This window comes from Rhea americana, unplaced genomic scaffold (assembly GCF_003343005.1).
Source record: "Rhea americana isolate MKP2758 unplaced genomic scaffold, rheAme1 scaffold_213, whole genome shotgun sequence".
Classification (NCBI taxonomy): domain Eukaryota; kingdom Metazoa; phylum Chordata; class Aves; order Rheiformes; family Rheidae; genus Rhea; species Rhea americana.
In genome coordinates this window covers 186,766-214,558 of record NW_028186289.1, presented here as the reverse complement: position 1 = coordinate 214,558, position 27,793 = coordinate 186,766, and the positions used below count along the sequence as shown (strand labels likewise).

Sequence of the window (27,793 nt, the reverse complement as noted above, 5' to 3'; positions counted from 1 at the left end):
GGGTTTCATTGTGTTCTGGTTCTGCCTAAACTTTAACCTCTGGAGACATAATTCATCAAAATAAACAAACCAGTGAAATCCTTGTGTGATTTTTATTGTTGTTCTTTTTTTTGTTGTTTTCATAGGCAGTCAAAAACACAGAGAACAGTATCAAACACACCTTTTCAGATGCATGTTCCCAACAGGCTTTCATTCATGTTTAGTGCAGTGGTTTGGGGGGGGGGGGGGGGAAATCCTTTGCGTGTAGTTGTTTTCAGTTTGGAGCTTGTCACAGTATGTAATCTGTGTCTTACTGAAAGCAGCATAAGTGCAGTAGGGTAATATAAATATATGAATACAAAAACTAAAGTACTATAATATTCAATATGTTTATCTATAACCWTATTATGGCAAGAAATGGAGCTTGAGTAAATAAATTATAGAAATATTTTTAAAATTGCAACTAGTGAGAACTGTTTGCATCTAGAGTAATTTGCTGTTCTATGTTTCATCTCTGCAGTAACGCATTGACAGTGATGATGCTAATTAATGTGTATCACTTGAAGTGCATCATACTGTACCTTACCATAGTAAGCTAGAAAATTAAAGATAAACCTAATATTAGTTGTAATTATAYATGAACTATGCAAGGTCTCAATGAGGAAGTCTGTTAGTAGAATTGTAAGTAGGAGTTTCTATGTTCCTGCTGATGTCTGTGTGCCTCCGATATAATAAATGTATAAATATAACTATGTAATGGGATTTGGATTTGAGGTCCTTTGTGAAGCTTCTCTAAAATATGGCAGGATTTTAGTATTGCGTGTATTCTTTTGCCAGGAGTCATCTGACTCCTCATTGGGCTTGCAACTGGAAATGACCAGTGACCTGGGTCTGCAGCAAATGCTGTACAAGATGCAGATAACCTGGTGTGAACCACAGGTGGTTGTTTGTTTGTTTGTTTTAAGTTTTTCTACATTTTTTGAGCTATTTTATTGAATGAGCCTTTTTGGGAGCAGTTCACCCAAGACTGAACCTGAAAACTAACCAGTGGCTGTAAKACTATGGTTAAAAGGATTTTTGTTTTGTTTTGTTTTTTCCTATGTAAAACTATTATGCTTACTTCCTTGTATTGACCAATATATTCAGTTTATCAAGTAACAAAATGAGAACTAAAAAAAAAATCGTGCATCTCCACCTTAGTGCTCTAGCATAGAACTGTGAATAGCAGCTAATGCCATAGCTCTCCAAGAATTTTAGGCTAAAATCCTGACTGAGGTACTTCCATTTATTTATCTCTTATTAAACTAGGCATGAGTTCCTCTTTCATCCCTAACCTGTCATATAAAAATTAATTGTTTAATAATGTTTCAGAGCCATGAGAAATTAAGAGCAACTTAGCCAGAGGATGAGAAGATACCTGGACTATTTCCAGAATTCCCAGTCTAATTAGTTTCTTCTTGTTGAACAGAAATGAATTTATCTTTGGAAAATATGAAATGTCAAGCTATGAGTTTCTGTATTAAACATATTTTTCAATTAAAATAACTATGGAAATATGCATGTAGAGGTAACTTTGCCTAATTGCATGGTGAGAGAATTAATTTCCATAGAATTACAGTAAAAATATAATAATTATCATTACCCTTTTGACCCAGAAGTTGACAAAAGAATAATAACCTTTTTAGAGTTTTTTTTTTAACTTAGCCTTGTAAGCTTAATGACTGTATCTGCTTTCAAAGCATGCTTGAGTTTCAAGATCATGTGATTGCTGTATTTAAAAAGCAGTACCTTTACCGTTACTGTTTATTGCCATTTTTTGGCACTACTTCCCAAGCAAGGAATTAGAAAAAACAGCATTAATGCTATTCAAGTAGATCTCATAACTGCTTCTGGTTTATCCCTGTTAAATGGAAGGCAAAATGGAGGTATGGTGRCAGAGACAAATTTTCAGACATTATTAAGAGGAGTATGTATGTTTGYATGTGTGTGTATTTTGCCTTCTAAAGAAGTAAAAGCCAACCTTAGAAAGAAAAATGTTGATATTTATTGACTTACTGTAGGGGGATCATAGCATTTAGTTAATCACCCACTTTGTTAAGAGCAGAGCTACTGGTTGACTTTTGTTAACATGTTGTCAAAAGTTCAATTATTTGATTATAAATTGATAGGGGAATGAGGGAAGTGGAGCTTGTTAGCCCTGTTGTGTACCTGTCCCAAAGCCATTCTATTTGGGTAAGAATGCTGGTTCTGTGTCAGAGCATTTCTTAATGCCTGGATAAAGGGATTGAAAGAAAAAGCTGGAAGTAAAACTAAAATAAGGAAGGAGGCATAGGTTGTGGTCTCTGTCGCAACTRAAATACATTTCTCAGGGACAGAGGATTAAGTTTGCTTACTGAGTGAAGATCTATATGAAAGCAATGAGTACATATCAATGCTGGTACACATAGATGAGTATTCTCATAGGTATCAGCAAAGCTGAAGAAGTTGAGGATAATAACTGACCGTGTATTTTTATGCTGGTAGTCATGATGGTAAACTTTGTGGTTTAAGTAGCCATACTTAAGAGTACAGTTCTAAGTRAAAGTGTGAAGGGATGAATGAAAAGAATGACTCTTCAAGTTGTTATTAGGAGAAGATGCTGCTGGTGGGGGAGCATGGTGATATGTGAGAGTGGAAGTCTGTTTAGTTGAGAAATACCACAGAAGAGCATTGCCATTTGAACTAAGTAAAAAACCAAAAACATGTTTCTGAATGGTGGTAATTACAAAGAGCAGTCTTTTGTGGAATTGACTGTGGGCTAAATCTGTCATGGAAGTTGTTTGAATTTTAAATTAAATTTTCTCACATGAGGTTATGAAGCATTAACTGTGCTTCACACAACTTGAGCCTTCCTATTTCTAGATTAGTTCAACATCTACATAATGCCAGGGCACTGGAGAAAGTTKCAGGGGATCTAGGATCTTACAGAAAAGAAAGAGTCACAGTCCCTTTCCTCATCTGCCATGCGGGATTCCTCCCAGTGGCGTGATCTAAAAGGCAGTTGTGTCGGAGGCTGCAGATCCTGAAGCTTTTCTCAGAATCCATGAAGCTGTCTTCAAAAGAGGCCCAGCTGTTTGGCTTTGGAGGGAACTACATTCACCAGGAGTCCACTGCGCTGTTTCTTTGACAGCGCTGTAGTGGCTTTGCCAACATCAAGCCTGCCAGACAGCTGGAAGTACCAAGCACAAAACTAGATCGTGCCCACAGAGCACCTCTGTTCCGTTTGTAATCGCAGATGCGTCGTACTCGTTTTCCACTCAACCCAGAGTTAACCTACTTGTGAGAGGTAAAGCTGTCCTCCACACATGCAGATGAATTGCTCGTGGGGATACATATCCCTTCTGAACTGGCTGGTGCTGTGATCTGGCTATATTCTCAAGTGATCCCCTACTTTCCTTGGAATGAATAACAAACACTCCTGGCAGTTTGCACTGACTGTGTCCTGTCTTCCTACCTCAGTGCATTATCCTTTGCCGGTTCTTCTGTATTCATGGTCTATGGAAAATATTATTAGAAGGCTGTGTTGGTCTCAGAGCAGCCTAGTAATTTTTTGTTTGTTCGTTTGTTCAGTTTTGCACTCAGAAAACAAGCAAATATCCTTTAGACTTAAAGGAGAGCGGGAAAAAAAAGAAAGCGATGTAAAATGTGCTCAGAACAGCATCTCCATCCATCTTTAGTTTAGTCTTGTCTAAGAACGTTGGGAAGTATTTTTGTATGTGTTTGTGTTGCTTGTCCTTTTGTAGCAGTACTGCCAATTATATTTATTAGCTCTAAATATTAAACAGCTGGCAGGATTCCACTGTATATAAATAAGACATTTGAGACCTGGAAGAATGCTGTTTCTAATACAGCCAGCTGGTGCTTTTTACAGTTGCATTCAGCACAACACTACTGAATTTCACTGTACATACAATTTTGTGTTAAATGACAATAGAAGAATGTGGAATGGTTTGAGATTTCTGTAGGAAATGCCATTGTATAAAAATAAATTGTTTCAAAAGACTGAGTGTACCAAGGAAATGATATATTATGCACCTGTTCTGTGCAGTTTGGTGCAAGTGTTTTTATGTACCTGTTGTTTGCTGGCAAATGCAAAGCAGCAAACTGCAGGGATTTTTCTAATACGGATTTTTAAATGATCCTGTGCCACAAATGTTTTCCACTTTTTCTGTTGCTGTGGTGTTTTCCTCTTTAACAGTGGTTTCGTGCTAGAAACTCCTGCTTGCAGCAGCTTCTGAAACCATATGCTGATACGGTTTTCTACATAGCCATGATCAACTCTTTAAGTAATAACTAAAATAGAAATAAATTTAGTCACCATCTCTACAGTAGTAAGCCCTTCTGAGTAGCAATTGGTGTGCTCAGTAACATAGTTAAAAATAATTTGATCCTTGAAGATTGAAAGGTCGTCTAAGAATTATCAGCACTGTTTTGTGTGCATGGATCTGTCTGTCTATAACTCCCCACTATTAATTTGTTTCTACTCTACCTATTAGAAAACTAGGCATAAATGTGGACATCGGGTGTCTTCAGATTTACCTACTGATAACAGTTTGGAGAAAAACTGGCTTCTTGCCATTCTTCGATCACTAAGCCATGGTAAACATTTGCCATTGGTACGTGTCCAGCAACTTCCACACATAGCGCTTTAGGCARAGCAGAGGATAATGCTGAAAGAGCTTCCACTTTCTGTTCTTCTTATTACTAAATATTACGAGGAGCTTGTTGTTATGAACAGTATAGCTGAAAGCGTTATCTCTAACATGAAGTGTAGAATCATTTCTACTTGTAATTACTGAAGACACAGTTTTCAAACACACTGTCATGTCCAGAGTCCTGGGTAAGTTCCATCTTGGAGAGCATCCTGCATCTGACATACCTGTTGTGCTAAACGGCTGTTTGTTTGAAATGGCTCCATTTGAAGAATGAGCCCGTCTTACCAAGTGTGTGTAGTAGTATGTTTTTGGATGAAAGGCGCTATTTTTACAAACTRTTGTTTAGTACAGATTTCAATCATGGAGCTGCTGTGTTGAGAGCTTTTCAAAAAATTTGCTCAAGCTGTGAGATCAGTAAGATTGAAACCATGTCTTGAGGACACAGGCAGGCTAGAGAAGAATAAGGCTGTAAATGTATAGAAGTACTTGTTGAAGTCCTGAGCTGGCATTGAAATGCTGGATTTGGGTGTCGGATGGGTTCCTCACTGGAGTGAGCTTTTTACCTCGCTGTGGTTTAGACAGTTTTGCTTAGAGGAGGCTGAGAATCAGCTGCCCTTACAAGAGCAGATGATGAGGTACTTAGCTGCCTGGTAATTGGAGCTGAAAAATAGATGGCTTTACTTATCTTTCTGCAGGTTGGTTTAATTATTGATTAGTATTTCTACGATGAGGTCTATACTTTTTCCTTCCCAAATACTGTTTAGTTTTGGATGTTTTGTACAAACAAACACAATTGCATTTTTTAAACCCTATTTAATATTTATATAATTTTACTTCCAAAATGATGTTTTTAACTAGAAGACATAAGCACATTGAACATCTCTGACTTTGATTATCGTTTTAGACAGGAAGATGTTCAAGATTCATGTTAAATTACTCACATATTTGTTATGCCTTGGTGAAATGAGGTTTGCTTACTTTAAAAGGTATCCCAGTCCCTGTGGCAATGTATTTTACACTGTAGGTAGCCGAGGAGGATGCAGCTGTAGTATGGTAGAGGGAGGAGGTTCTAGTCCTCTCCACTTCCCTCCATATGTGATCAAATCATGGGACACTCTCTGCCACACCCACATGCGCACCTGCACCCAGTCCCCTTTTTATTCAGGTGTCAGAAACAGCACGGTCCTGTGGGGAGGATGAGGTGGGCTGCATCACGGTGCGTACGGGTATTCCTTGCACAGCATGAGAGCTTCCCTCTAGCTTTGTGTCCTAGCTAAGAGTATGAGAATTGCCTGTACAATTCATGGAGATTAAGTGGAGGATAGTAGTGAATAGGGGGCATAGTGTCAGGGGAAGAGAGAGAGGTAAGCATCTGTGTCCTCATAGCGTACCTCCAAAATGTGAATGTTGCTAGAAACAGTTTTAATATACCACTAGTAAGACACTAAAATATTTAGTGTTCAGTTATGAGATGAACAAACATGACATTYATTTTACTTTCATAAAGTTGGTTATTTTTTATTCTGTTTTTAATAGCATGGAAAATGTTTGGTTTTTTTTTTTTCCTGAGTTTTGCTATATTTTGGATTTGCTTGTAGTGGGGGAAAAACAGAAATGGAAAAACAGGCTAAGAGTTAGATAAGAGTTTTTCATTAACTACTTTTCTGTTTTGGATAATTTGGGGTAAATCTTGAACTGTATGGCAAATCTTGTATGGCAAAATATTCCACCTCATTTTCTGTTAGCCAGATTAAGGATCTGGATGCTCTGAATTCTCCCTTCACCTGAGCTCCTGTGAGACATGAACTTAATATTTTAAATTGTAATTCTGGAACTGTTTTACTTAGTTGTGAAGAAAACCTAACTTCTTATTAGAGGTTATGAACAAAGACTCTTGGTTACAGTGATGTGTTGTCAGGTGTGTTTTATTTGCTCAAGCAGATTCCCAAGACATCAGTGGATAACTGAACAGATAGGAAGAAGGACATGGGAGAATACTAGATGGATCTTAGAACTGAATGTTGTTTCATTTTTTTTATACCTTTATGCCATATATATATATATATATATATATATATATATATGTATGTATATACACACACCAATATAGCTTCCTCTGAACATTGCAGATATAGATCTTAGAAGGGTTTCTGCATTGGCAGTGATAGTTTCCCTCTGTGTGTGTAACGCTATTGGAAAGTCTTGCAGTGTGACTTGCTCTTCTGTCATTTGTAATTTAGAAAAAATAAAAGCTACAGGGAGATCAGTGCCAGCAGGTAATTGCGTCGACTTTTGGATGCCAAATGCAGAAGAAAATGACCATGATACTTCCCAAATCTGACCATTATTTAGCCTCTGGTCTCAGCTAATAGGTATTTATTAGCTCTGCATCAGTGCCTTTGGTGATGTGGTGAGGACAGTGTTCACATATTGATGAACTGATCTGTAACATGTTCTTCTGTGATACTGTCCTTACAGGGTTTTTGTTAACCTCAGACTTTCAGAGCTCTTGTTCCTGTAACTACTTTATTAAACTTTTGTATAGTATATGGGAAAGTTCCACTTTTCTTTTGAATTACTTTATTCACAGTCTCAAGCTAGCCTAAAAGGTATGCTAAAATAATTTAGACCTTTATTTTTTATGTTAGTTTGATTTTCTTACTCTTCCTTAAAAATTTTCCACAACCATTGTTCAGACAAGTCTCTCTGGGAATACATTTTTCATTTCAGGTAAAACATAGAGTCCTTTTTCTCTGTGCATTGCCCATGAAGTTGAGTATGATACATGTTAGAACCATGGTCAATATATGGGAAAGCTAGATTTTCTTACTGATCTGGATGTATTAAACATTAAAGTAAAATACTCAACAGAAGAAGTACTAAAACAAAGAAGGCATCAAATTTATTCATCTTACTGTAAGTCATGCAGCCTGGGTCTCAAGTGTGTACTTCACCTAGAGAAAAATGTTTGAATATTGGACAGTATAATATATAGAGAAAGATGTTAGACTGAAATATTATTTTAAAATTTATTTTTTTAAAAATATTTATTTATAAATTTTATATTTTTATTTATAAAAATATTAATTTAAAATTTAAAATTATAATATATTTTACTTTTATCATATCAAAACATTTTTAGTTCGAACTTTTGCACAAAATTGTCTATTTAAAAAGAAATGGTGCTTAGATGAGTGGTCAATTTTCCTGTGCCTGAGGACTTCCATCCTGGCATATTATGTTGCCATGACGTAAAATATTTCAGATATCTTATACTTAACGTGAATTGTATTTTCAGTTAATTAAGGTGACAAGCAGCAAGTTGTCAGAAAATGACTTCATAGATTTTTGGGATTCTTTTTTGAAGCATGCAAATGCCATAGTAACTGTTTGGCTTAAAGGGTGTTTTTCCCACCAATATTGTTTGTTCAGTTATTAGTCCTCCCTGAAAGTCTTGCCTATCAAAACAGATCTTTCATAAGAGATTGGGTTTTATTTCAGCTCAGCCATAGTCCAACTTTTACTAAAGTTAATAGTAAATTTCCCTTGAGAGCAAGATTAAGGATTCTTAGGCAAGTGTCAGATACGCACCAAAAGATAAATGAAAGATTTATGTCACTATGAGGATTAATTTCACCTACTTAAGATAGAGAGCAGAGGGCATTGTATAACACTGAAGGATACTCAACTTTTACAGCAACAAACAGGTAAAATTATTTTTTTTTTGTTCCTATCAACTTGACAAAGATGTCACTGGATTTGAATTTCTTTGCTTAAGAATATATTTTTGTTAGCACCTCCTTCTTCAAAAACCAAATAAACTCAATGTCTATACATTTGTGGCACAAATTAAAATAATTTATAGGGTTTGATTTGGGGTGGGGGGTGGGGACGGGATAGTGTCCTGTGAGACTAGAAAAAATTGTGCTGAATATTTTGCTTTGATGGAAATTTAGATTACCAATGGAATAGAAGCTGTCATCGTGTATCCTTCTTGCACAAGTTTTAAGTTCTACAGAACTGTCAACTGTAACTTTCTTTTGTATAAAAATACTAATTTTACATGAAATTACAGAGGAAAACACTAATTCTAAGTGATATTATTATGATATAGTGTGATGTATCATACTTGCTGATCAATGATCTCAATATTTACAGGAATTGGATTTGTATAATCTAGCTGWTGAAGATTTCAGCACTTTCCAAGTGGTACATGAGACCCTCATAGGCTTAACTTTAACCTTGTGATACCAGAATGCTTTGACTGTTGCTTGAGAATACAATTTTTTGCCCTATTAAAAACTAAATAGAAATACATGCAGTGCCTGTACTAATATTACATTTTAAGCACTATGCATGTCCTGTATGTGAAGGCGTTGCTGCCTTTTTAGCATAATCTCTGACAGAAACAGAAATGACACTGACAAGTATGTGCGTGCATGTGTATACCAAAAAAAAAAAGTCCTTCCCATTTAATAGCTTTTGAACTCAAAAGTAAATTTTAACAAAGTTTCACAGAAGAGTAGAGATCTCCAAAGATTTAAGATCCTGCAAGATTTATGAAAATAAGTAATGAGAGAGGGGCGAGACACCCTATTAATGCTCTGCTGCCAATATGGAAGAGGCTTTTTTTTTTTTTTTTTTTTTTTGGAGCCCTTATGGAGGACCAAGCTGAGGCATAAATCCATAGGAAAGCAGGCTTCGTTAGTGCTGTTGCGCGTGGTGCAGCTTGTTTCTTCACTTCTTCTAATACAATTGCCTGGCAGAGCGGGGCGGGAGCGTTGTCAGCTGACTGTCACGGTGCGAGTGCAGGGTGTGAGTTGTGCGCGCTGCCTGTCTGAACGTGCGAGCCCCGTCGCAGCGAGCCTTCCCTTGGAAAGGGAATTGGTTATATAAATAGCAGAGGGCAGAAAGCTTGTATGTACACAGAAACGCATACGCTTTTCTGCTATTGCTCAGCAAGGTGTAATAAAGGTGACAGTTTTCTGCTGGCTGGAAAATCTTACTGAATATTAAAACACCGTAAATGAGAGGAGGGTCAGCTGTCAGTATTACAGCAAACATTGTTTTCATGTAGGACTTATATGATGATTCTGCAGAGGCTTGTGTGAAGACCGCACAGGTAGTGAAAAACAATTACCCTGACAAGAAGAGTATCATACTTTTTTGTTAGTGTAGAAATAAGCAATGATTTGACTAGGGTGTTCAGCGAGTTTGGGATATGCTAGCACATGAAGAAGTTTTCATGAGGTTTCAAAGTGAATTCATCTATTTTTTTTTTTCTCAGTGATATATTCCCACCTTGTGTTCTCGAGTGCACAATGATTATATAGTTTAAGGTATGTTCTACGTAGATGCTATCAGAATTATTAATTTTATATTTAAGGACAGTTGGATATGATCTGAAATGGTGACAAGTAGGACAGGCCCAACTTCTTAATAGAAAATAAAATTGTAAATAAATACTRGTAGACTAGTAGACTAGTTTACAGCTGTAAATAAACATATAAATAAGGACTAGGAGACCGGTAGCCTRGGATTGTTGAAGGAGACTCGGGGAGTTTTCTGCTTGTATTCAAAAAAAAAAAAAAATCGAACTCGAGCAGTTTTATAGACATGTATAGCAGTGCAAGACTGAAAGATGCAACTTGCTTAGTTTATTGGAATTGGGCATTTGCATATGAGACCACAAGGCCACCCAAAAGGTTCATTCTCCATGGGCCCTTTCTGTGTATTGTGAATCACAAAGTAACCTTTGATTTCTTAACAAACTTAAGATTTTTGATGTAAAGGATAAAAAGCCACAAAAATTAAAATATGCCACAGAAAGGGTGAAATGAGTGGTTATCTTTAGTTCTATCCTAGATTCCCATGTTAGCAAGGAACTTGTTAGTGAGACTGTTCWTGACATCCTAGGAAATGGGCTACAGCTGTTCTATAAAGAAAATGGAAAACAGCGATCCCAGGAGTCCAGCAGTCTCTCCAGAGCTGGAAAATTCCTTTGTGCACAACTTTGTCGGCTGATATAACCTGGGTGCACGTGTTAGACCCTCTGACTGGGTGCCTCAGAAAGTTTTTTCTGTACCACTGAAAGTAATGTAAAATTCCTGCTGTTAATAGCTTCCAAAGAAGGTTAAAAGAATTCAAAGCAAAGGAAAGACCACTTTCCAAAAGCCAAATTACACATTTGCAAGGGAATGGTGCTTTGACATCCCTCTTAGATRTATCGAAAATGCTGAAGATGCCCGAAGGCATGGAATTTAAGTATTGTGTGATAAAGTGAATTCGGAAATGTGATCGCAGCTCCCCTTCTTCCTTCTTGACATTAGCAACAAATCCAACACCCAGAGGGTCATATCACAACCTTCAATTTCCAGCTCCAGGATCATGCGATCATAAAATCTGTGACAATTTTATACGCATCTTTCATAAAGTAATTTGGGTTTATTGTCTCTATGAGTCTATTTGGAAGATGATCTTGGAGCTTCATTCCTGTAGTATTTAGAAACCGTCTCTTAATTCCCAGTTTAAACTTGCTCAGGACTCATAAATAACTCAGGATTTACTCAGGATTAATAAGTAAGCACCTGATCTGTGTTACTAGTGATCTGAAGGAAATGCCAAGAGGGACACATTCTAAGTGTAATGCACCATGGGCCAGATTTACTCAAGTGTGTATATATTTAGAATACCTATATTGGAAAAGCAGGCTTGTTCTTGATTGTTTATGCATGCAGCTGAGACAGTGATTGGGTGTGGGTCCCACCAGTGTCTGATTTTAAGTGGTATGAGTGCAGATCTCTTATACAGTTGTTCTGCCGTCATCTCAACTAATCATTGCCAAGTTCTCAGTCTGACTCCCACCAGCATCTCTCTTATTTGAAATTATCTAGTGCCAGTTCTTCCCTTCTTGCTCAACTAACCGTTCCTAGATCTCTTCTAACTCCTTGAACTCAGTAGACTCTATGGTCTGTTTGTCTCCTTGTGACAGCTTCTCCTTCATCTTTTTGCATATTCCTCTGGTATATTCTGTTTTGTTTTCCACCTATCTGGAGCAGTTAAACTTTCCTGTTCTCATTCTCTCTTAGCAAAGCCTCAAAAATACAAATTTTTGTATGAGCAAATGGAGTATCCTCAGAAGTAATTCTATTTTTTTGACCTCTAGGTGGGTTTCCTGGTAACTAAGTTTGGATGTCTCTCTTGCCCCTTGCATTGCACTCTTGCATTACATCTGTGCTCTTGCACAAATGCTGGCATGTGCGTGAGTGCATGATGCGCCATATATTTTGGTTGAACAGAAATAACACCYTCCCTGTGGCCCTGCGTTAGTTCTCTGTGTGCCAGAGAATAGTCCTGGAATGCTGAAGGTGGGAGGAGGGCAGGCTGAGACTACAGCAGGCTGGATTTGATGTGTAATGCGACAAAGGAGCATGTCTGTTTGTACCATCTGCTTTCCCTACTGAGTAGAGTCAATATCTGCCTTACGCCTGAACTTTTCTTCTAGCACAGCTCATATTTCTATTGCATCATTCCCATTGTGTTTCACTGTCTCATCTCTTTTTTGGCAGAATTATTCTTGCCTTCTCCATTTTGTGTTAGTTGTTATAGCTCCTGCCTTTTGACCCGTTGAAGTCCTAGCTGTCCAGGTTCCTGCACGCTCAGGATGTTGATCTTGTCTTTCTGTACTCCAAGAAGTAAAGGTGGACTTTAATTACAAAATAGAAATTCTGGACTTTTCTTTTGGCTCCTTTTTCTTAATCTTTCTTTTTCTTTCTTTTTTTTTTTCCTGGCATATCCGGGTTTTGCTCATATGTTTATATTATCTTAGATAGTTTTTGATGCTAATTTTTTTCTCATTTCCATGTATTTCAGCATTAAATGATAGGCTCAAAGTTTTGTGGTTTATTCAAGTGGGCTGAGATGGCAATCTAGAATAGTTTCCAAGCAGCTTGGTCTTCATTACAAATTAAGGAAATGATAATTGCTTGTTGCATGCTTTAGGTGAAGAACATAATAGTTCCTGATTTTATTTCTGCTTCCCTCTGGAAATGTAAAATATGGTGAAACGATTAGGAATTCTATGGAAGAGATAATAAATAGATCATTTATAAATCGGTGGGAACTGATTTAAGTGTCTGTCATATTCTGTTCATAATCTTACCTAGCTTCAAAAGAGATTTCTAATTCATCTTTAAAAAGTTCATTTCTCTCTGGTTAAATTCAAAGAATTGAAGATTAAGAGGATTAACTGTACCTGACTGGACACAAAAACTGGCTAATTTAAAGCTGGTTTTAATCTCACCCCATCAAAACATCGTGCATACATAGGTAGTCTTTATGTTAGTTCAAATGGTCTATTTCTGTTTAACTTTTATAGGGAGTAGCTGAACCAATTGAACTTTGTAACTGAGTTTTTGAATGGTGCAGGTGATAGGAGTAGTTAAATGAGTATACCCAGCTTCATGGGAGGCAATTGCAGCAGGCTGAAGGGCAGGCTGATCCCAGTCAGGGGAGAGTCTTCCACTGAGTTTTGGGAACTCAGCAGAGGCTGGGAGCCAGGAGCTGCTGCCCCTCCTGCAGACAAGATCTTGCTCTTGTGAGGGGCTGTGCTGTGAGCACTGGTAGCTTTCACTCAGGAAGTCCTTGTTGTGCTAGCTGTGTGTCTGTGGTAATACAGCATATTCTGGTTTGCTGCAGCATTTTGACAGCTGTACACACGTGTAAAGACTGCAGTTTTAACTCTGCTGAAATAGTCAGGAAGAGATAAAATTTGTATATAGTCAGATCCTTGAAGTGAACTGAAATAAACTTCACTTAAACTAAGAGAAGAATATTTATACTAGTTTTATGTACTGGTTTAATAACCTAATTTAAAACTGCATCATCARTGGTACCTGGAGAGTTGCATTGTGCAGACCAGCTCTTAGTCATATCAAAATTTCCCCAATTCAGTGGGTTGGGACTGAGTAGTCTTAGATTTTATTCTGATGTGGCCACCTTTTTATTTATTTGTTTATTTATTTCCTAGGGAATATACGTCTGGCAAAGTCAGGGAACTGTAAAATCTGTTAATGCTTCTGCACCTCAGTTTCTTTTTCTGTAAAGCAGGAATTTACACTGTTCTGGGCAACGTATTCCAGTTGCCTTGTTGAGCTAGGGGGTGGACTAGATGATCTCCAGAGGTCCCTTTAAGCATTCATGATGCTGTGATTCTATAACAGATATGGTCAGGTAATGATTTTAATTACATGTTTTAAAAGTCTCTGATGGAAGAGCTCCTCATTTTGTACTATAAAATTTGGCATATAGAACAGTCACCTTTTTCGCATAGAGAAGAGTTGAAGAACTGGCACATGGTGAATGTAGTAATATTCTAGATGCATTTTGGTGATGCTGGTACTGTGTTAAAACTTTTGTAATACTTTAATGAAATAACAGTGTTAAATATTCCGGGTTCAAGCACATATTTGCCAAGTTCAGTTTGTCCATGTTACTAAGTAGAAACAGTAGTATGTATGTCAGTCTGTCTTATGGTTGGGGGAATGGTTGCTCTAGTCGCATGCTTAGATTGTCCAAGATGAGAATAATCTATATAAAGCACTACCAAGGCTGGACAAGCCCTCTGTAAATTAGAACATAAGGATGCATTTGATATATCCACTATAACAAAGCTTCTGGAAAGCTACCTTCCCTACTTTCTGTAGAGATCAGAGGAAGCCTGAAGTAGCAGACAGAGCCACAGGATACGATCACTAGCACATCRTGTTTGGAGGAGCACAGTACTCTGAACTGCATTAGGGAAATGCCCAAGGATGACAGGGCACAATTCCTCAATCCATATACTCCTCAGAAACATTGGAATGCCTCTAATGACATACCACAGAAATATATCTATTTATAATTCTTTGCGATTTGTTCATTATTTTTTATTTATAATTCTTCGCAATTTGTTCATTATTCTTAATTATTTTAAAAACATAAGGTGGGGGAGTCAGTCATTGATTCAGGGAGAAAGCCAAAAAAAGATGTCTTAAGTCACCTGATTGCGTATGGTAAGTGATTATGAGTAAAACATCCCAACAGAGTTCCCCTCCCTATGTGATCGGCAAATATTCCTGTCCAGTGAGTGTGATTTCAGAAATCAGAATTTGTCCATGAGTAATTCACAAGTGGGAAACACATTTCTTCTCTGTCTCAGTCAAGTAAGTTTGTTAGAAAATATATCCACAATAAATKATAGTGTATTTTTCAAAAACAACAGTAGTGCCTTAATCAATACAGCATTCAGAGGAACTAAGTAATCAAAGTAATTAAGGGAAATAGGTGGTAATTTTTAATAGCTCTGGAAAAGGGGTTAAGGTCAACTTTGTTCTGAGGGCATATATCCCAAACAAAATCAACTGTCATGCCTGGAATAAATTTAAAGTTGTAAGATTTTATTGTGACTGTATGGAATATTGGCAGTGGACCTTTTTTTGGCAACATTTTAAATCTTGTTTAATCTTTGAACTGCAAGTAGATTCTGATGGTGAAAATATGTTTTTGTCCAAGTGAGACATCATTTATGTTTGAGGTGAGGGTGCTTGTAATAGAGACATGTAGGGATCATGATAAAAAAGACAGCACTGTATGTATCTTGCRGTTTTTAATAATACAGAATGACTGCAGCATCTCTTTTATGCCATCTTGAGGTAAAYTGATAAATACTGAATTTTTAATAGTGAATTCTGTATTCATTTAAGATATTCGTATGTTTAAATAGAAAAAGACAACTGCAAGTTCAGCCAGACWTTAGTGTCCACCTTACAGTGGTGTTCTTCAGTGTGAGATCAGACCATTTTTGATTGCTTTTGATTGTTTTTTTTTCACAGCTTTTGTCTCTAAAAGTAATTTTTGTTGGTATGATTGCTAATCTTAAAATATTTCTGTTTTTTTTCTCTCTCTTTCTTTCTCTCTCCAGTGGGAAGAGATTAGTGGTGTTGATGAGCATTATACTCCAATCAGAACTTACCAGGTGTGCAATGTTATGGACCATAGTCAAAACAATTGGCTGAGAACAAACTGGATTCCACGCAATTCAGCTCAGAAGATATATGTGGAGCTCAAGTTTACCTTGAGGGACTGTAATAGTATTCCTCTAGTTTTGGGCACTTGCAAAGAGACCTTTAATCTGTATTACATGGAATCTGACGATGACCATTTGGTAAAGTTCAGAGAGCATCAGTTTACAAAAATTGACACCATTGCCGCTGATGAGAGCTTCACCCAAATGGATCTTGGGGACCGAATTCTCAAGCTGAACACGGAAGTCCGTGAGGTGGGGCCTGTCAACCGGAAAGGCTTTTACTTGGCTTTCCAAGATGTAGGTGCATGCGTTGCCTTAGTCTCGGTGCGAGTGTACTTCAAAAAGTGCCCTTTCACTGTAAAGAACCTTGCCATGTTTCCCGATACGGTACCCATGGACTCCCAGTCACTAGTGGAAGTGCGAGGTTCTTGTGTCAATCATTCCAAGGAGGAAGAGCCGCCCAAGATGTATTGCAGTACAGAAGGAGAATGGCTAGTGCCCATAGGGAAGTGCTTGTGTAATGCTGGCTATGAAGAAAGAGGCTTTGCGTGCCAAGGTAACAATGCACTTCATGTTCACAGTTCGATTATTAACAGGGGTTTCACTTTGTGTCCCTACTCTGTGTATTGTGCCATGTTAGTTTTTCACAAATTTGTGAGAGAAATAAATTAGATCATAAAATTGCCATGAAATGGGGTTTATTTGCTATATGTAAATAATGTAATTTGATTTTTAAAATATCTGATAAGGTTGAACAATTGATTTTTGGTTAATATAATGTGTAGTGAATCTAGTCTCTCTTACTACTCCTGAATTTCCTTTCAGTAGACTGCATGTTTCTCAAATGGATTGTTTATGTCAAAATAGTTGAAATTTTATGTGCATTTTTTTAACTTTGTGGCTTGATGTGTAGGTACTTAATACTTGCTACTGAGCTGTGTTGGGATTAGTTGGGATTGGTCAGATAAAACAGGTAGCATTTGTTTCAGTCCCTAAATGCAGATATGTTTGGAAAGTAAATATTGAAATTTGAAATTGCATTTTGCTGAATTGCTAATGTATGTGACTCAAAATCATTTTCTACGAACTTGTGGTTTCTACAAACTGCRGTTATGTGAATGCTCCCAGGAGCAGCAGACTCCACCTGAAATGTTGACATTTTCCAGAAACAGGTCTTTTAAACACTAAGAAATTTATATGAAAAACACATATTTATCCAACATCAATATTAAGCAAAATGATGAGGATCTGTATTGTGCTTTTTACATAAGTACATTTTGGATTTTTGTGCTAATTGAATCTTTGGTCTCTTTACACAGAGTGACTGAAAGTGCTGGTGGGGTTGAAGGGCCTTTTGTTAAAATAAATAAACAAATAAATAAAACCCTGGAAATACCAGTGTTAGAAGGAGTAGTATTTGAGATACACTGTAGTTTGTGTGGGGTTGTGTGCATGTGTGTTCCTGTGCATTTGCACAARAACAGAAATTTAAAAGTTGGTAACAATCTTACTATTCTGCAACTGGCTGAGAGAGCCTGTTCCTTTTCATTGGTACTACAGCAGTCTTCATGTAAAACATGAGTCCTTGGGTGCTACTCGGAGCCCCTGAGCCAGAGTAGTATAGCCAGGTAGTTGTGAAATGTGTTGCTCTAAGGTGACTTTTTCTTGGACTATGCAAGGGAGGAGTTGGGAGGAAAGAGGTAAGAATGTGTTTATTTGGTTGTTGCTTTTAAGTGCATTTTAAATTGTTTTTTCCCACAAAATGAATGAACCAAGGAGATCAGCCTCTGATGCTTTTCTGCAGTTAGCTACAGATACTAGGAAGAAAAAAAAAGTTGTTCTGTTAGATGCTGAAAGCAGGAGAGGTTATTTTGTTGTTCAGAAACGCTTTGCATAGGGATTCCTATAGCTMCACTTCAAAATGCTAAGATACTGGTAATATTCTTCTAATCACTTGCTAATTATGGAGCCTGTGTCCTGTTAAATGGTTGAAAGCTGGTGGTTTAGTATTTCAGTTACACTTGAGCACAATAAGACAGCTACTCCAGATAGTGTCTGAATAAAACTGAGCAAACAAAAGTTGAGCATTTTATTAAAAACAGATTCTCAGATGCTTGGATAGGCAAGGCATTTCCTACTTAGTTCAGCAGAGGTTAGGGGTAAGTGTACGTATGTGCATAAGCGTATTTGAGAGCATASTATGAGGACATAAAATCATCCTAGCTTTTCTTTGCATTCAGTTTTTGACTTCATCTGTTGATCAAGGGAGTGATGTATAATGAAACTATTAACAACAGTGACAGAYCTTTCTGGTTTATTCTGATTTAACATATAATGTCTAACTAACTTTTACTGGGAGCCATGTTTATCAAATATTTTCAGTGTGGTGTGATTGAATTGTCACTGTAAAAGCTGTAATCCAAAACCTCATAGTTGTTGGCATTAGTAACTCAGCAGGACTTAGAAGGCCCAGAAAAAGAGCTAGTTTTTCTCATACACTCTAGGGGTAGTTTTGACCTCAAGCTCAGGGCTGCTCCTTTGTTCTTCATTTTTCTTCCCTCCTCCTCTTGCGCTCGCTCTCTTTTAGGGTTTGAGTGTTGGGTTTTCATTTGTCTGTCAGAAAAAGATAGTAGAGTCAGCACTGTAGAGTTTGAAGAAATTCTAGGATGGTGTTTTGGGCACAGACTGGAATGATTGGCATAACTGAGAATAAATTTGTTCTTCAGTTGAAGTTTGAAAAAGTAATAACAAATAAAAATTCTTGCCTTTTCAGTAGTTGGAAGTTTTTAATAACTCCGGTGTTTGTTGCTATTCATCCTATGTTCAGACTGTTTTTTTTTTTTCTCCCCTCCTGCTCCACATAGTACCTGTTTTCAGATACAGTGTTGTTTTGCATTGGCGGGAGCTAATTGATGATTTAAATGAAAGACCCTAATGGTATAATGTCAGTCTATTTAAATTTCTCTGAGAACAGCTTCTCTTGGTACGAGGGAAAAATATTAAGGCTCGGTCCTGCCCTCAGATAACATAGTTTGTGCTATTCCTGCATGTGTGGTTCCAAACTCACTTCCCTTTTTCTGCATAACGAGGAAAAGAAAACATAAGGAAGGCTCTGACCATTTTTGTTACAGGTACAATACAAGCATACCTATGTTTGCATCTATTTTCTGAAAAGCCGAGATTGGACTGCTGGGTTCGCTCAGCATCGTAAGTCTTCGGAAGGTTGTTGTACTGGTTTTGGTTGTATGAGTACAACGGTATGCTACCTGAATGTCAGTCAGTTAAATAATCAATGACCCGTTTTGCTGTGACCTTCCTTGTCCTTGTTGTTATGAGTGTATTCCTCACCCTGAGGAATTTTGGTCTTCATAATTTGCTTCAGGTTAACTACYGAAGATTTAAGCTCTGATCTAGCGAAGACTTAAGTTTTCGCAGGAGCGAAGACTCTAGTGTTTTGCAGGGAGTAGCTTTATAGGTCATTCCATTGCCTGAATAAGCTTAAATCAAGAGTATACAAGTTTTGCAGTATTTGAGTCCTACTCAAATTATGGAGGAATCGCAGCAGCGGAGGTATTTAGTACAAATATACGCTGCAGTGATGTGTTTGCAAAGTTGATTTTCTTAGCATGGATTTGCTGAGTGTTTTGATCTTGAATTTCCTAGAGCTTTTCCCCGACTATAGACTAACTTGAAGAAAGATTAACTGTTTCATTTTGTCTCTCTGTTACGATTCTCTAAAATTTCCTTAGACAAATTGAGTTGAAAGAAATATGTTGCACATCTCTTACACCATATTGTAAAGTATGGGAAGTTCTTCACRTATAAGAAGAAATTGTTATGGCTATCTTAAGTGTCATTGTCCAGTCTCTGAAACTACAGAACAATTTCCTATTTTCTTACTGTTTTGTCTAGTCCAACCAAACTATCACTAGTTAGATGGCTTTTCCTGTTTACCATATGAAAGTATTTTRCAGACTGATTAGTCTAATGTTTAGAAAGCTCATACTGCTATTCTTTCTACTAATTTTGCTTTTTAATTTTACATTCCACTTCTTCTACTCTTCTTGTGTCTTGCATTTACAAAATTTCTTTATGCTTTCAAGTATTTATAGGCAGCTTCTTTCTTCCTACTTGCCTAGTTATTTCAGTACAGTTGTTACAAGAAATATTTGAAAATGAATTTAATAAATTAATCCTTTCTCTCTTCTKTTGGTGTAATGTTCATATGTGTATCTCAGTTCTTTCATAAGTTCCTTTACTTGATTTTTATAACACAYATTCAGTAAGTTATTTTGTTAACTATGAGTTTTGCCATTAAATAGTCACAAATGAAGCTTATAGAGGAGAATATGTTTCAGCAAACTGAGTTAATTTGCTTTAACAAAATAATTAAATTTAGTTCCAGCAAAGTCCTAGGGAGTAATTACGCTAATTACAACTCCAACATGTCAGAACATGTCAGAAACAAGTTGAACAGTAGGCAAGGTAAGATACCGTGCTGGGGAACATGTCCATAAGGCTGTAAGGCTGTTGTTTTCTGTCTCTTTTCTTTTGTTATTAATTTATATATCTATATCTATATGTATCTAGTTACATTTTTTCTTATATATATAGTATATGTTAACTAAAATAAGCTTACTAGGAAATATGTACTATTGCACCATAGTGATCCTGTCCGTTTAATCTTAGTGTAATACTTCACGATTGAAAGGGGATTCTTCATCACAGTATCTTTCRTAAATTATGGCTTCATGCCATCTTGTCCAAACTACATGTTTATAGTGACTAGATGATCTCCAGAGGTCCCTTCCAACCTTACCCATTCTTTGATTCTGTGATACAGATTAATAGTTCAGATGCTGGTGTGGTTAAGCTAGAGGTGATGTACACCATGTACATCACTGTACTTTTTTGGCGGGGAAGCAGAGTGGCACAGCRGAAGTGTGATGGGTCTATTACCCAGAGGTTGATAGATTGAAACCATCCTCTGCTAAGGCCCTTGTCCCCATAGTCCCTCTCCTGGAGTGGTGGAGGGCTCTCACTTTGGACTCTTCTACCAGCACTCCCCACAGTGCTGTTCTCCAAGTCACTGGCCGGGGGTGGTGGTGGCTCTTTCTGCTCCTCAGCCCCTTGCCTGTGCTTTTCCTGCCCCCCTTCCCTTTATTTGAGGGTTAGGTTTAGCTCAGTTGGTTAGAGCRTGGTGCCCGTAATGCCAAGGTTGTGAGTTCAGTCCCCGTATGGGCCACTCGTTTGAGGGTTGGACTAGAGGTCCCTTCCAACCTTACCAATTCTATGATTCTATCTCTCAGAATTACCACTTTCTAACTTGCTTATATTAAGGAAACAAGCTGGTTGGAACTGCACCCTAAACCTAATGCTTTTTGGCATTTTTCACCCTCTTCCTCAGTCAACAAGGGCAATTCAGCTTTCCTATTTGTTCCCCATAAAACAGCGAGAGTGGATCAAATCAAAAGTTTATCTGACTTAATATTCTTTCTCTGACAGTGACTTAAAAGTAAATCCTTAAGGAAAAAATGTAAGGAACTGTATAAAGGGCTGCTTTACTGGGCATATCTGTCAGCTTCCAAAAATCAACTTTCTGACTTAAGATGCATCTTGTAAGTAAGTTTATATATAATTGGCAACAGTTACCTGTCACCTGTTAATTTGCATCCTCCTTTTTGGAACTCATTCGTATTTTTAGTATATTTTAAGTTTTCGTAGCAGTAAATGTTGTAACTTAATATTGTTTCATGTGAAAAAWTTTTTTTGCTGTGTTTGAATCTTATGTTTTAAATCAATTTGAAAAGATTCTTCTTATCCTTATATAGTAAGAAAATAAAGAACTTATTTTTTTTCATCTTCTACATTAATAATTTTCTAGATCTGTCTCACATCTAGTATTTCTTTTCCAAATTCTCCCTGTCTCTTAGTGCGCTCTCTGTATTTGTCCTTGATGGAGGACAAACTAACTGATCTGTACCTCCTGGCTGTCCTGGTCTCTGTACATGTTCAAAGTAAACAATGTGATTTTTATGAAGAAGGTGATGAAGCCTGCAATGCAATATTTAAGTTGCAAGTACACCAGGAATTTACAGAGGGGCATAATGTTTTTTGAAAAGCCCAGAGAACAATAAAAGTGAAGGAGCATTCACATCACCTGCCTAGTGAGTGATTTATACATAGAGAAGCTCGGCACAGTTTTGTTTTGAAATATGCAGGGAGGAGATAGGCTTCTTGATGTGAAGGTTGGTTAGCTGGGATAGTATTATCAAAATAAAAGGGAAAGTGTAGGACAAATGCTAGAAGATTGTCTTTACTGCTAGTTGTGTAATATTCTGGAAAACTCCTGGGAGAAATAATGGAAGCCTTATTTCTGAAGATGTTTTTAAAAAATGCAGTAAGCAGATGATAGAGGAAATCCTGCACTGGCAGCATCAGACTAATAAATTCTTCCATCCCAAAAGCGTCTATTTTGTTGTTGGTTTATTTCATGCGCTTCAGAAAGCTTAGCTCGACGTGGAGCATGATATTTTACAGGATGATTTACTTAATTAGCAAACGTACAGTGGGAAGTTCTACATCCGTACGGGAATACAAGTGAGTGTGAATGTGCTTTTGAAGGCTTCTAAGAGGTGAACCTTTAGACCAAAAAAGACTTTCTCTCTCCAGCTGTAAAATGGAAAATTAAATTGGTGGGCCAGTGATTGGTGAAAAAGAATGATTTGCTAAGCACAGAATTATGTTCTCTACATGCTGGCGTTTCAAGGTGTAGTCTAAAATTTTAGTTGCTGGAATTAAGACTGAATTACTGTCATGGTTTTCTCTGCATTTCACTATTCAAATTGATTAGGGCTTATTTTTTTTTAAGGATCTTCTGTTGTGAAATTCTTGTTTAATAATGTGTAATAAAATTTTAAGTTTTAACCACAAGTGACTGACACATTTTCTATAACAAAACCAGAAGAAAAAATGATTTCATCCAACAATCCTTCCCTATGTATGTAATTCTTACTAATTAATCATAAGGATTGAATGGAAAAGGGAGTAGGTGGTGAGGGTGGGAGAGCTAAAAGTTCATCTACTGGTTATTGCAAAAATGACTTCACAAAGTTTACACTAGCTCTAAAATAGTCAACTCTTAAGTTATATAGTAAGGATATCCTAAATCATATTTCTCTCTCAGTTCCTGGAAATATGAAAAGAATGCCATCTGTGGCTGTTAAATCTGAACCATCTCATTCACTGCTTAATTCTTTTAGTAGAGCAAATATTGTATTTCAGGTAAGAACGGGTACGGCAACATTGATCCTCGTGATGAAAAACATACCACTCCATTTCTTTTTTCTCTTTGATCTAATTAATCATTTGGTCTCTGCATAAGTAATTTTTATCTTATATCCATAGTTAAAGGTAACTATTTATGTACAAAGTGAAAAAGGTTCTGAGAGGAAGTATTTGACTTTGTGCAAATGAAAACAAAATCACATGTGCTTGCTGCAACTGTGAGACAATAACTTTTTCCGTTGACAATAGTTGAGTGACTTAAAACAGGTTGTTTATACTTCTGAAGTGTGTGATTGTAGCTGTTAGGCTCTATATAGGAAACTTATGTTTAATAAAATGTAGGAGCTGGTCATGTGAAGATTATATAATAATAAAACTGTGAAGAGGGGTACCTTTTACACGAAATCTCAAAAAGCTGTGAATTCACTTTTTTTTTTTTCCCCCCCACAGCAGAGGTTTGAGGTGTATTTTTTTCCTTACATTTGAATTATGCTTTGGATTTTAAAAAGGAAGAGATACTGATTTTTTTTTAAAGGGAATCTTTATCTTCCAAGCTAGTAAACTAAAATGACAGCAGCTATAAATTATGAATCACTTTATTTTTAAAATATTCATTGTTTTCATTTGGTTCGGATTATGTAAGGACATAAACAGAGCAAACAATAAAAGATTTAACTTAGTGCTTAGAATTTATTTAACTCTTATGAAAGTTATCCTAGCAATAGATGATTTTCACAGGAGCAGAATTATGCTACACTGAATTATTTGGAAACATTGCAGCCAATATCATGTTCCAAACTGTTACAAATTTGGAAAATATTCTGGTTTGTACATTGTAAGCAGAGATTCAAAATGAAAAATTTTAAGGCTAAATTACTTGGGCATAACACTGTAGTTTTTTTTAACAGATTTATCACATGTCCTAGGAACAAGCAAAATTATAAAGAAACTTTCTGAAATTAATAGAAAAGAGAAATTTATTGATTTGATACTATACAGATTCCCAGGTCAGCAAAGGAGTATTTCAGTGCTCTCTGGTTATTTGAGAAGAGTGTTTACTGAATTCCTTGTAAATTGTGATAGGAATATGTAAACAAGCATGAGTACAAGTGTTTCTATTATTTTTTTTCATGTTAAGAGACTAAATGGGAGCCTAATATTAGTATGCTTTAAAAAACCTAGTATTTTTCCCCAAGTAATTTAGTACTGCAGTGTCAATATATTACATGATTAGGTAATTCAGAATTGGATTTTCAGAATGTATTTGGAAGTAGCAGAGAAATGGAAATGGCTGCTCAGAAAATGAATTATTTGCAGAAGTGCAAATGACTCTCAAAATACAACTTAACACTAGAGTTGCACTGTATGTTTATTCTAGCATGATCTCTTACCAGCATAGAGATGGTACTTGCTGTGCCTGAGAATTCATTCCACAGTATGCTCTTTTGGTGTTTCCTTCCTTGTCCCCCTCACCTGCTTTTAAAGCAAAAAAACAACAGCAAAAAAAAAAAAAAAAAAAATAAAAGGCCGTAGAATATACTCAGTATAGATCCACACTCCCCACAATTTAACAAGTATGTGTGAGAAGTTTACATCCTGTTTTTAACATGGAAATTTTGTTCCTGAATTTTGTGGTTCTTGTATGCTCAAAACCACTACTCTTGGATTTTTGTACAAGATTTTACTGCAAATACCTTACGAGTGTCTATCACAGAGAATCTTAAGGGATCTTGCTGGCATTTCCTTAACCTTTTCCTTTTAATGGCTTTGCTTCTTTRGAGGCTTTCAGAAGATTAAAAATTAAATTAATAGAATCACCCTGAACATGTTTTTGCTTGTACTATCTTTGATGACTTTGAATATAGGCTTAGTTCAGAGTTACACAAAGATTGTATTGTCAGTGTGAATTCAGTGAACACACGTTTTCTTCCGTCGGTTTCTTTGCCACTTGTGCCTGTGTGTAACATTATTTGACAATCCCTTTTTAGTTGCAAAGTGGAACTGAAAAGGCTAATAGGGGTTTGCATTACAACTGACATCTGCTGCTAGACTTTAATAGAGAGCAATTGTAGTGAGAACTGTAAGTTTTGCTAATGTTGGATGAAAATGCTCTCAAAGTAAGAACCATCTTGAGAGATGAGTATGAGAAGAGAAGAATCATATACATGGCTGCTGCTCCTCAGCATGAAGCACAGGATGTTGTCAAAACATGCTGTTGGCAGACACCAGAATAACCAGTAATTGATATCAGCCTTTATTGAAACATTTATGACTGCAGAGGAAGTATCAGAATTAACTGTTGCTTTGGATTAAAAACTGAGTAACAACAGTTGCATTCATAATGTCTCATTTTCTTTGCATTTGAAGTTGCATTTGTTGACTTTTTTTCTTGATAGCGTAGTTTGATCTTTAATAACTTAGACTTCACACACTTTACAGGAATAACCAGGAGAAGTTCATTGCCTAGGATTTGTTTATAGCTTCAGCTTTAGGTACCTGTCTGCAATGGATACCTTGACAGTTGGTGGGTCTGGTGTGCTAAAGCAGAAATAGACTTAAACAAGGACAAATTCTTTGTAGGTCAAGGAGACAAAGTATTTCACTGTCACGGATCTGTGGGTTCARTGGTTGTCTACTGTAAAGTTAAAATCTGATGTGATAATTTAGAACAGCTGCTCTTTGACAGAAAAATTCACTTTCAGCAAGGGAAAAAAAAAAACATATGGTAAAAGTTGACAGTATGCCAACCCTGAATAACTGCAGAAGTGATACAGGACAGTTCTCTTCAGGGATATTGGTTGAAGTAATGCTTTTCTACTTGCCACTGGTATTTCCAACCTACTTCTTTTGTAGTTACTTTAAAATAATATTTTCATTTATTGATAATGATGATTAAGTGGCAGAGATGGGCTGTTGATTAGAAAAAATATTTAACTATGTAAGCAGAGTATTTAAACATTCAGTTAAGTAACGTGGCCTTTATGCACCTACTTAAATTCTATTAAATTGAGCACATGAGTTAAGTGAAACTTCATTAAGTTCATCATTTACTATGTTCAGCCTATAGGCAGTGGTGGTCAGTCCAGGTGTAGGAGTAGGGTTGTCATCAGGAGTTCAAAATCTTAGAAAGAAGTCATTTGTTCTTCAGTTTGGAGGAACCCTTTTGCACAAGAAGTATTTTTGGGCAAAATTATAAATGCTCTCTTTTCTCKTTGGTTTGCCTCAGATTTTTAATGAGAGGAGACTAACAGAAGAAATTACTCATAAGTAGCAAGGTCTTAGCTCCAAAAAATGCCAATAAACAACCAAATCCAGCACCACTAGCCTTACCCACCAGCAGTGTACTTGCCTTTAAGGATGCATTTTGTTTGTGTGTTTTCAACAAGATACATAATGGGAATATGTGGCACAATGTTATGTAGAGAAGAAAATAAAGCATCTTGTTCTGTTAGGGGTAATTAAAAAAAAAAACTCTGAGGTGAATATTTTAAATCAGTAAGACATGCTGAAGAGGTCATCTGTTACCCAGCTGAAGTAAGAAAAGACATAAAGTTTAGCTAACATTATTTAAAAGTCAGACATCAAACTTGTTATTTGATGTTTTTGCAACCTCACATAAAGTTCAGTTATACAAGATTTGACCTAACTTGAACAGTCCTCTAATATCTGTAGAGGTAATTCTAAGATTTAAGTATGTACATATAGAATTCTTTTATTTATGAACATGTTCTGTAGCTATTTTTAATGTTATATTATTTCTAAGAGTCCATAGGATAATAAATAAGAATTGCTACATTGCTTTCATATTGAATGGCATAATGTAGTCATTATAACAAGAAAATGCAAGCAAATTATTAAATATTACATAGGTTCAATTAAACAGGGGCATCTCCAGCTTCTGTAGTATTCTTTAGGTTACAACACAACTTGAATTCTCTGAGGTTTAAGAGGATTTTTTTTCTCTTTTGGTAATGTGATCCTAATACTGAAGTGGCAGGTACGAGCARTTATTTTAACAAGCTGCTCTTCAAGTAAGTTCTAGGAATTTCCAGATTTTGCTCCCATAAGAGTCATGTGGAAAACTAAAGCAGGGCTGTGGAATTGTGACTTGAAGTGAAGTCAAGGTGTATTAACTATGAACATGAGAGCACTATTTCAGCTGTAAAGCTGGTGTTCATTTTGAAAAAAAAAATAGGGTGGGTAGGAAGCAGGACATACTGGCAGAAGAAAAAGTTCAGAAGTCTCAGTTTACCATGGCTAAAGAGCTTTGTGTTTCATGAATTAATAGAGCATTCATTAGGCTGTCTTTTTACAGTGTGTAACCTCACTGACTTTAAGGCTGGATTTGACTGTGAAGATGGGGTGCCTCGTGTTCAGCACAGCCCATATGTCCGTGTATTTGTTAACATGGGATGGAATTACAGGCATAATTACTACTTGTGCCTTACATTTAATAAGCAATAATCATCTTGTTTCTTACGCTGTGTGAGAGGATGAACTAGTGGTGGAATTAACTGTAAAAGGGAAATTGGCTTCCATATCTTTTCACTGACTACAGCAGATGGTGGAAGAAAAAGAGCTAAGCACATTTTGTTAAAAGGGTCAAAGGAGGAAAGAGAAGAGGAGGAGAGAGAAGAGTGGAGGGGAAAACTTCCTGTGGTAAGTACAATATGCCTGTACAATTGCTTTATTGAAACATAAATACTGCAGTTAGTATTCTTAAAGCACACACACAAAAATTCTGAAATATGTATAGAGAGTAAGAGAC

The 27,793-nt window shown here is 36.6% G+C and overlaps 1 protein-coding gene across 2 annotated transcripts in view; it reads left to right on the top strand.

The window, feature by feature from the left end:
- The window catches only part of EPHA3 (EPH receptor A3), a 230,290-nt gene that overhangs the window by 63,797 nt on the left and 138,700 nt on the right, over window positions 1-27,793 (top strand). For both annotated transcript variants that reach the window (XM_085304912.1, XM_085304911.1), the window contains exon 3: window positions 15,634-16,294. In XM_085304912.1, the coding sequence (XP_085161038.1) occupies window positions 15,634-16,294 (661 nt within the window). The remainder of the gene's footprint in view (window positions 1-15,633; window positions 16,295-27,793) is intronic.